Source organism: Trachymyrmex septentrionalis, unplaced genomic scaffold (genome assembly GCF_001594115.1).
Source record: "Trachymyrmex septentrionalis isolate Tsep2-gDNA-1 unplaced genomic scaffold, Tsep1.0 scaffold374, whole genome shotgun sequence".
NCBI lineage: Eukaryota > Metazoa > Arthropoda > Insecta > Hymenoptera > Formicidae > Trachymyrmex > Trachymyrmex septentrionalis.
Genome location: NW_017305541.1, coordinates 159,206 through 168,655, shown reverse-complemented (window position 1 = coordinate 168,655; position 9,450 = coordinate 159,206). Strand labels below are relative to the sequence as shown.

The following is a 9,450-nucleotide window of genomic DNA, read 5'->3' as shown; positions in this document are numbered from 1 at the left end:
TATATATATATATATACACATATTAATATTTTCTGCGCAAACGGAATACATTTCATTATCTGTCTCATTCGAGGATGAGCAATTTATTTTATTAAAATTCTTCTGCCTTATGACTTTCTCAATCAAAGAATATTTTCCTTACTTGTTCCTTTTCTTATTATCTTGCTGTTTTGTTCGATTTCCGTTTCTTCCTTGTTGATACTTTTTTTTCTTGGACAATCGATGTTCTGCTCCATGAGAGCATCTTTTTCTAGCGAATATATTGCATTAGTTCGTTTACAAGTTCTTTTTTTTTCTTCGTACAGTTCCATTTTTGGCAGATGTCTTATATCCTGACATATCGAAGATGAACTGATATTTTTCTTGATAGATAAAAAATCGACATTTTCCTGAGTAGCTGAAAGATCGACATTTCCCTGGACAGAAAGAAGTTCATCTTTTTCAACTTTGATAATAGTAGAAGTATCTTCTCTATCGGTCACATTAAATCCTAAGAATTCAGTATCAGGAAATATATTTTCATTTAAAGGAGATATTCCTGAAATGCGGAAACCTTCTTGAATATTTGTTGAAGTTGTTGCCAGAGGCAATGCAGTTTTTATTATTTCTGAAATGTGATGTATAGATAAAGATTTTCCTGGATTACTAGCTACCCAGTTGTCACATGCTGTGTTGATGTAATTTTTCAAAGGTTCATATACAGATCTATCTAGCGGCTGCAACTTATGACTGCAATGATACGGGAACGATAGAACTATGATTCCATTCTCTTTCAAATAATCCAGCGCTTCAATAGAAAGGTGAGATTCATGATTGTCAACTAAAAGAAGAACAGGCTTCTCTTTAGATGGTCTAACATGACGAACAAAATGTTGACAATATTTTATAAAATGTTCTTCTTTCATCCAACCTAATGGATTGATATCACCTGCAGATCTAAGAGGGCCTTTTTGTGTAAAATAATCTTTGTAATGGGCTCTTGGAAATATAAAAAATGGTGGAACCATATTTCCGATAGCTGAAATTGTAACTGCCATGGTAATGAGAGTCTCTCTTTCGGTTGAAATTATCTTTCCTAATTGTTTCATTTCACGACGTGCAATTACACGATCAGGAGTATGAATAGTACTAATCCCTATCTCATCCATATTCCATATATCAGATGGCTTCACTCTTAGACAATTACAGACTGTTTTCAAATTTGTGAAAAATAAATTAACATTATGTTTGTTAAATGACGTCGCTCTAGAGAAATTTGTAGCTTTTAATCTTATTGGTAAACTGTTATTGCGTTTAAGGAAACCTCTGAACCAATCTTCACCTGCCATTTTATTTTCATTCCAAGAATCTCGTATTTTTTTTTTATTTTTTATTGCAAATTGATAAGCTAATTTCCTTACTTCTTTGGGTGTTATATCATAATAAATATCTGCTATTCTTTTAATATATTCCACTAAAGCAATTTCTTCCGTATCATTCAAAATTTGATGACTTTTGCCGTAACCTACATGACTAAATTGAATATTTGATATTTGACTAACGTCTTTTCCTGCAGCTTTTAATTTATTAACATATCGGTGCAAGGTTTTAAATGAGATATTATATTTTGCTGCTGAAGAACGAACACTTTTTCCTTCTAAAATTACTTCTTTACATGCAAATTCTATAATGCTCTTCGGAATATTTCCCTTATTTGTCTTTCTCTTGTACGTCCTCATGATTTTCTGTAATTAAATTAACATCGCAATACTTATAATAATACTATACATATAATTTAATTATTACATATTTTTATTATTAAAATTAATTAAATTATAAAAATTATTGCATTAGGTGTATTTAAAAAAATCTGTAATGTGTATTTAGAATAAAAATAAAATACTCTCTAAATTCTTTTGAGTAATATCTCAAAGAGAGTGAAAATATAGCTATTTTTAGGAAAGAGTGAAAATATTTTATTTCTTGAAAAAGAGTGAAATCTCACATTAAAAAGGAATGAAACATTTCACTCCTTTTTTGAAATAAAATCGCAGCAAATGAGATTTCCTAACCTAACAACTTTAACTAATATCTTGCTTCGCGGAGGCAGAGCGACGTTTTTTGTTCGTTTCGTGCAAAAACACGTCAAATGAACTTAGTTCTCATCAAGAGAACTAAACTGAACATTTATCACTGAGAGTTCTGTTTAAAGGAGTAAAATACTGTCCATTATTTTTCAAAAAGTAAAATGTTTTCACTCTTTTTCAAAAGTGGCTGTATTTTCACTCTTTTAGAGTGAGATTTCAATCCAACAAATTTAGAAAGTAGGTATTATAAAAGTTGTCGTTAAATGAGTCATATAGCCCCATCCTGAGGTTAGCCCCATCCATTAATTTTCTAAAAATAACAGTATAACAAAAACAGATAAACAAAAATAATCTATTAGACTTTATTAAACTTACTATCTAAACAAAAATCAAATATCTCAGACAACTATATGTGATCGTAAAACAAAATTTCAAGAATAAAAACATTTACTTACATGTACGATTTTTTTAAATTATAACCTAACTTCTGTCACAGATACATTTGTACGGAAATATCACAGCAGACTGAATGGCGTGGCAGTAGCTGTTTAGTGTTGCGTGCTCGGACATATGACTGCGTTTAGCAGAAAAAGTAGCTTTGCAACTGTTGTAAACTTCTTGAATATAATTGGTTAATATATTTAAAGCCAGTGAGGAACTAAGGGCAAACCAATCATATTAAAGAATTTTACAATAGTTGCAAAGCTGCTTTTTCTACTGAACTATTTACGCTTGTCTCGCGTGTTTTTTTCCCTTTTAATAACGTAGCTCTGATTAATCTATCTACCCCTATAATCTACTACCTCCGATCTCCAGTCTCCCCTACGTAATAAAAATAAACTTTATTGTAGTGTTTCGAAAAGCTCTTGACATCAGCTATTAGAACCAAAAAGCTTTGGAACAAAAAACAGGGTATCCCTGGTGAAAATTTTTCTCAGAATTTCTATATAATTTGATAACTTTCTCACACTTTTTATACGAATTGGAACATTTCTCAGAAAATCTACATCTTTTCTCAGAATTGTTCATATATGTTAATTATAAAATATTGTAAGATTTCTAAAATTTTTTGTAAGTATATTATAATTTCTGATAAAATATAATAAAGGTGTAAATTTTCCGAATATTTCTGAGTATTTCTAAAAAATGTTCCAATTCATATAAAAATTATGAGAAAAATTTTCACCAGGATCCCATTTAAAAAAATCGATATAATCTTAGCGATGTCAGATCAATGTCAGACCAATGACAAAAAGATATGATCAGTAAGTACAATAGATCTTTTTAAACTCTACAACTTTTGTCTGACTCATTTTTCCCGAAAATGCTTTGTTTTCGAGATATTTCAGCGCTCCGGGATTTTTTACTCATCCTGTATATCCTTATATATCGCAAGGAAGTTAAGAGAATAAACGAATTAGGAAAGATTGAAATTAAAAAAGCTAAAAATTAAAATACAAAAATAATTAATATCGTTGGGAATAAAAAAGAAAATAAGGAAATTAATTCAGAGAGTCATGCAGTACCGATACTTTAAGCTTTTTTAATGCATCTTTAGCTAGTCTCTCGAAAAAAAATTAAATTTGAGAAATGGTTTGTAGAGAGAGAGAGAGAGAGTATAAATTGAACTTAATAAAAAGAGAGAAATTCAGTCTTCAAGTAAATTTCAAAATTGTTAAATTCGATTGATTTATAAAAATATAAGCGTTATGAACTGTCCATTACAATGAAATAGTTTAATTTATATTTATTTATATTTATTTATTAATAAAGTTAAAAATTTTTTGAAAATTCAAACAGAAGAAAACGTTACACTATTAGTAGATTTGTTTATATGACGTCACAGGATTGTTTCGTCTTCGCGCAAGTCTTTCATTTTTACTTGTTATTGACGCATTGACAGTCCCGCAGTATTTTTTAACGAAATTTTCGAAGCGCATAAGATCTGATTGTACCACCGTTACTTTGATTTTAAATCTTAAAACTCTTTTCATATTTTCTCTCTCGCTTTAAAGAGAGAAAATAAAAGTTTCAAGTTCGCTTAAAGTCAAAGTAATGTCGATACAATCAGCTCTAAGAATGCTAAATATTTTCAAGCCATATCTTGTGAAGGCTGATTCAACAAATCTGCTGAAAATTAATATGTTTATGATGTGTGAATACATAAAACAAAGTGATAAGTTTAACGCTGCTGAAGTTAATGACGCTTCTATAATAAGCCATTAGTCATAAATTAGAAGCCAGAACCTAAAAATTGACGACTGTGATTGGTCAATTTTTAGCTTCTGACTCTTGATTTATAATGGCTTAACTCTAATGGCTTGTTAGAGTAGAAGGCCCATAACTGTTCAGCGGGTTTTTTCATAACGGGAGTAATCAGTGTACAAAGAACACCGTAGAATAAAATTGAAAATTTAAAAATAAATATGATTGGTTTTATACATTGATTTTATACATTTAGATTCAGTAAGAATCAACTAACCCGGTAAAAAATTGTTCATGCATGAATATGTATAAATATGCATAAATATTTATAAACATGTATAATCATGTACGAAATATGTCTATACATGTTCACACATCTCTTTTTTTTTTGTAAAATTATTTTTTACAACAAAATTTTTTACTGAGAAGGGCAAAACCAATCATATTACAGAATTTTAAAACAATTGCAAAGCTACTTTTTTTACTGAACGCAACCATACTCATGTTAACGTATACTCATTTTTGCTGTGATGCAACACGAACTTTGATATAGCCTCGAAATCACATTCAAGAAGTTAATGAAAAACGAGTCTGGGGTAGTTAAATTCGTAAGAAAGCACGTGTAACAACATCGCAAATATTTATCGCACAATATTAAAGTTTGAGTCAATAAAAAATTTTGATTCACTGAAATTTTCACTTTTCACGTTTTCGCCCCAAGAAAAAAGTTATATGATCGATATTCTAAGAAATGATCGGATTTCGGATGCTCCCCAGATGCAATAGGTCTGTGTTTTTATTGCTGCACTTTTACTGGTACACATAGTACAATAAAAAAAAATAAAGTAAAACAAACGTATATTTGTTTTACTTCAACTTATTGCACAGATTCAGAGTGCAGCAATAAAAAACAGATCTAATGTCATCCTTGTTTAACGTTCAGTAAACAATAAGGATGGAATGATATTTGGGTGGCATTTGACGAGAATCTGAACATAGCTCTGAGGAAATCTAAGTATGGCAACGTCGCACTTTCCGAGCATTTTCAAGTTCACAATGCAGTTACCTTCACATGGATTCGATATATCTCGTTTCTCATCAAGAGAAAGATTATGCCTTTCTTGTCGTATCTTCATGAGAATCGCTTTACACTTTTCTTTTTTTGCTAAAACTTTACTTTTGATGTATCTTCCTTTATAACGCAGCTGTGTGGACATTTTTCTTTCGTATAAATGTTTTGCCAGATAACCTCTTGTGTGTCTACATTCATCTGCTCCAAAAATACGACGTTGCCACAATCTATAACTCTTCTTACTACGTGATACGGAGGTTTCCTTTTTTTTTCTTAAATTTATTTATGACTTAATATCATAAATATATAAAATACTTTGTTTTTTTTAATTTAGATTTTACATAACGATATATTTATTTGAAATTTAGAGATATGTTTGAGTCTGTTATTGACTTGCATAATCGGAGTATAAATACCTTAAAGCATAATATCGTCAAACAAACATTATACGATGAAAGTTTATGATATTTAAACGGTTATTGATAATTTGTTTCAAAAGACACCGAAGAAATACTGGAGAGTCAAGATCCTAAAAATAGATTTTACCTCTTCATAAAACAGGCCCCGGGAAAAAATATTTTATATATAATTACATACAATTATATATAAAATATGTCCATATACATACAATTATATAAAATTATATATATTTTTATATAATTTTACATAATTATGTATAAAATATTTTTTTCCCGAGGCGTTACGGAGAACGATTTTTCGATGATCAATCCCGGCCGAAATATTTTTTGCGATAAGATTATTTACAAATTTTAATGTCATTCAGCATTAAGATTTTTATAAGATGTCTATAAGCATCAAATTATCAAATTGCTTAGGCAATTTAATTTGTGATGTTACTACTGCAGTTCAATCGGGTTTGCGTTTCAAGGCCGAAAAATCAATTCGGTATACAATTAAAATGATTGACACTTAAGATCCAGCTTGACCGAGAAAAAAAATTTCTCTCTTATTAGTTTTCATATCTTAATTAACTTTTCAGATATAACAAAAAATATGCGAATCTATACTTTTTTGGATAAAATTACTTGTATAATTTCATATAAATTCAATATTTTCATTTTTTCGAATAAATCTTCGAGATCGATTCGAGAAAAAAAAATAAATGCGACGGAAGAGAAGGAATTAGATGACAAAGACAACGCAATAAAGAAAGAATTCAGTATAAAGAGAGAAGGAATCCGAACTATTCCGAACTCGATAACGCGCAAGCAAGAAAAGATGATTCGTTACTTCTAATTGAGAGGGATTCAGTTCCGCTGAAAGGAACAGGATTTTCGCGAATGCACGTCATTTGTAAAGCAGTGTCGTGGTGTAAGATAGTACGTATGAGACAGACAAACTGAACGAGGCGCCGAATGCTCGGTCCGCGGACTAACAATGACTAACAATCCATTCGCGCGAAATTTTTCTTTCTTTTAAGGAGCAAAAATATCATTCTATTTGTGAATCTACAAGTTAAATGTTAGTATAGAAAAGATTAACGTTATATAGAAGGCATACTGTTCGTGATTTCTGCAGGAAAGCGTGTCCTCTGCTCTCCCCAGGAAGAATATGCGCAAATTTATCATCGCATGGTACTGTGACCCTTCATGATAGATAGGAAAACCAAAAACTAAAAAGAAAAAGAAAAAAATAGGCAAACAAAAACGAAACAATTAAACGTACTCGTTATCTGAGCTGCAACGCTCGTTTCTCCAATCTGCTGTTTTTTCTGGTTCTGCTTATTAATGATGTTTATGCGATAGTAATTTATCTGTTCATCAATGGAGTTTACATGATAATGCCTAACCGGTGGAAAAATTGATGGAATAGCATCTTTTCTTAACTTCGGTACCTTACGTGGCACCAAAAAATCTTCATTGCCCTCTATCTTAAAAGTATCTACTCGGATAACGTCATCTTTTTGAAAATGTAATTCGCAGACACGACTTTTTTTGGTAAATTTATTGATGCCTTTTTTAGCAATTCCACTATCCTTTCATTTGTTGAACATTTCATCCGAGTAAGGTGTAAAAAGGCTCCTCTTCGTTAATCCACTTTTGGTGGGACAGCCACGTATCCAACATGACATTTTACGATCTAAATGCACATAAACGAACTGAGATATGTACGACCAGACTAATCGGGTAAGGTTAATTGCAAATGGCGCCCAACTATACCGCCTATTCCTTTTAACAGATTCCTCCCCTCTTCAATTAGGGCTAACAAAAAGGACTGCCATATTAAAAAGTCTAAATTACTAAGATAATAATTTAGATTTTTTAATGTGGCAGCACTGTTTGCAAACAAAATCCAACCGAGAAGAAACCTCGACGAAGATAATAATCATAATACTAGATTAAATACACAATTTTATAAAAAGTTGCTTATGTCATTTTTTAAATAAAATTAAAAGCAATTAAAAGTAGTTGTATAAAATAATTAATCACTTTTATTTAATATAAAATACATATTATTGAACAACATAGTTAAACTTTATATGTAACATTTATTATAAATACTTTGTTAAATCATTTAATACGTTTAACGATGTTAAAATAAAAAAATATTTAATATTTTTTAAATAAAATATATATCTTCGAACGAGTATAGGAAAACATTGCTAGTTAATTAATAAAAGTATTTTAGCAATAAAGTTGTAGGATGTTTAAAACAGGAAAATTCACTGAAAACCGAAAATTCATAAATTTTCTTTCATGATATAAATTTCATTTTATTAATTGGATATATTTGAGAATTGAATATGTAACGTTCTGTTTGATTTGTCAACTGAATAGACTAGACAAGACTCTTGAAAACCTGATAATTTGAATCAAAATTGGACAATTGATAAGCTTATAGGCAATTCTAAGCAGAATCGTCTGGTTCATAACTTGCTCTCATAAAACTTGTTATAAGTATTTCAGTCACAAGTCTTACAAATCTTACGAGAACAACACTTTCATCTCGGACCTTCTCTCTCACTTCATGGAATTCAATATGTTCTTCAGAAGAGAAAACTAAAATGAAGGAATAATGAATTACTCAGAGATGGAGAAACTCGATTACACGGACTGCATTCGATGATTCCCAAGTATTCAACTCAACATGAACAGCTTGCAGCACTAAGAAATTAGGTATATTAAAATCAAAATATATTAGGATTAAAATTAAAGAAAAACATAGGTTATTATAATGATAATTTTCAATATAAGACTGGATGAGAAATATTCTTTCATATATTAGGTAGTTTGGAAAATTCGTTTCAAATCTACTGTATAAATTCAGCACACAATACATCAGGTCAGTTTTTTATTCCTGCATAAATATACGTTTGTTTCACTTCAACTTGTTGCATAGTATCCTTAAGTTCATGGAGAACAGAAATAAAAAACAGATCTTTTATTTACTATTTACCCAGTTTCTTCAGGTAGATTTGCACTGTGGAAGCGGACTTGTGCAGAGTGGCGGCGAGTTCTTTAACAGTCATTTGAGGATTTTTGTGCATGATGTCCTTGAGAAGTGTTACATCAAATTCCTGAGGTCGGCCAGAGCGAGGAAGATCTTCTACATTAAAATCACCAGTTCTGAATTTTCGATACCACCTCCAAATTGTGTGGAGAGTGACACAGGCTTTTCCAAAGACAGAATACAGCTCAATCATAGTCTGCGAAGCTGTGAAGCCTTGCTGGAAGCAATACAGCATCAATTGGCGAAAATCTTTTTGGGATTTTATCCTTCTATCCAATTTTGCTTCTTCTTCTTCTTCTTCTTCTTCTTTTTTACAGCCTATAGCCTCCGACTTTGCCAACATAGTTGCACTTAGGAAGACTTGTGATTGTAAGGTTTCTTTGAGCATACTGATCCCAGATATCCCTGAGATAAGATTTGTTGTCAAACCCAAAAATAGAATTTCTAGAAGTAAGAGTCAATATTTTGGGTGCGTTCTGTTTTATGCATGGACCGCACGGAACGCAGCGCATCACATGTGCGCATTAGCTTAGTTTTTTTTCCCTTGTGCATAGAGAAATGGAACTAAACGGACTAGGTAAAAAATTCTAATGGAATAAATATTATATTGCTGCTTTTTAAGAAATCTTGAAGTTT

General features: G+C 30.8%; 2 protein-coding genes and 1 pseudogene across 2 annotated transcripts in view; all 3 read right to left on the bottom strand.

The window, feature by feature from the left end:
- Positions 1-2,783, bottom strand: part of LOC108750866 — a 4,677-nt gene extending 1,894 nt beyond the window's left edge. The window contains exons 1-2 of the mRNA XM_018490685.1: positions 2,522-2,783; positions 143-1,724 (exon numbers count right to left, since the gene is read on the bottom strand). Of these exons, the coding sequence (XP_018346187.1) occupies positions 143-1,718 (1,576 nt within the window). The 5' untranslated portion in view covers positions 1,719-1,724; positions 2,522-2,783. The remainder of the gene's footprint in view (positions 1-142; positions 1,725-2,521) is intronic.
- An 82-nt stretch (positions 2,784-2,865) lies between these two features.
- On the bottom strand, positions 2,866-7,475 carry LOC108750863 (annotated as a pseudogene).
- Positions 7,476-8,314: 839 nt separating this feature from the next.
- LOC108750869 (histone-lysine N-methyltransferase SETMAR-like) lies at positions 8,315-9,230 on the bottom strand. Its single transcript, XM_018490691.1, has 2 exons — positions 8,761-9,230; positions 8,315-8,468 (listed from the first exon to the last, which is right to left on the bottom strand). The coding sequence occupies exons 1-2, from the start codon at positions 9,200-9,202 to the stop codon at positions 8,389-8,391; spliced, it is 522 nt and encodes a 173-aa protein (XP_018346193.1). The 5' UTR covers positions 9,203-9,230; the 3' UTR covers positions 8,315-8,388.
- Between the last annotated feature and the right edge of the window lie 220 nt (positions 9,231-9,450).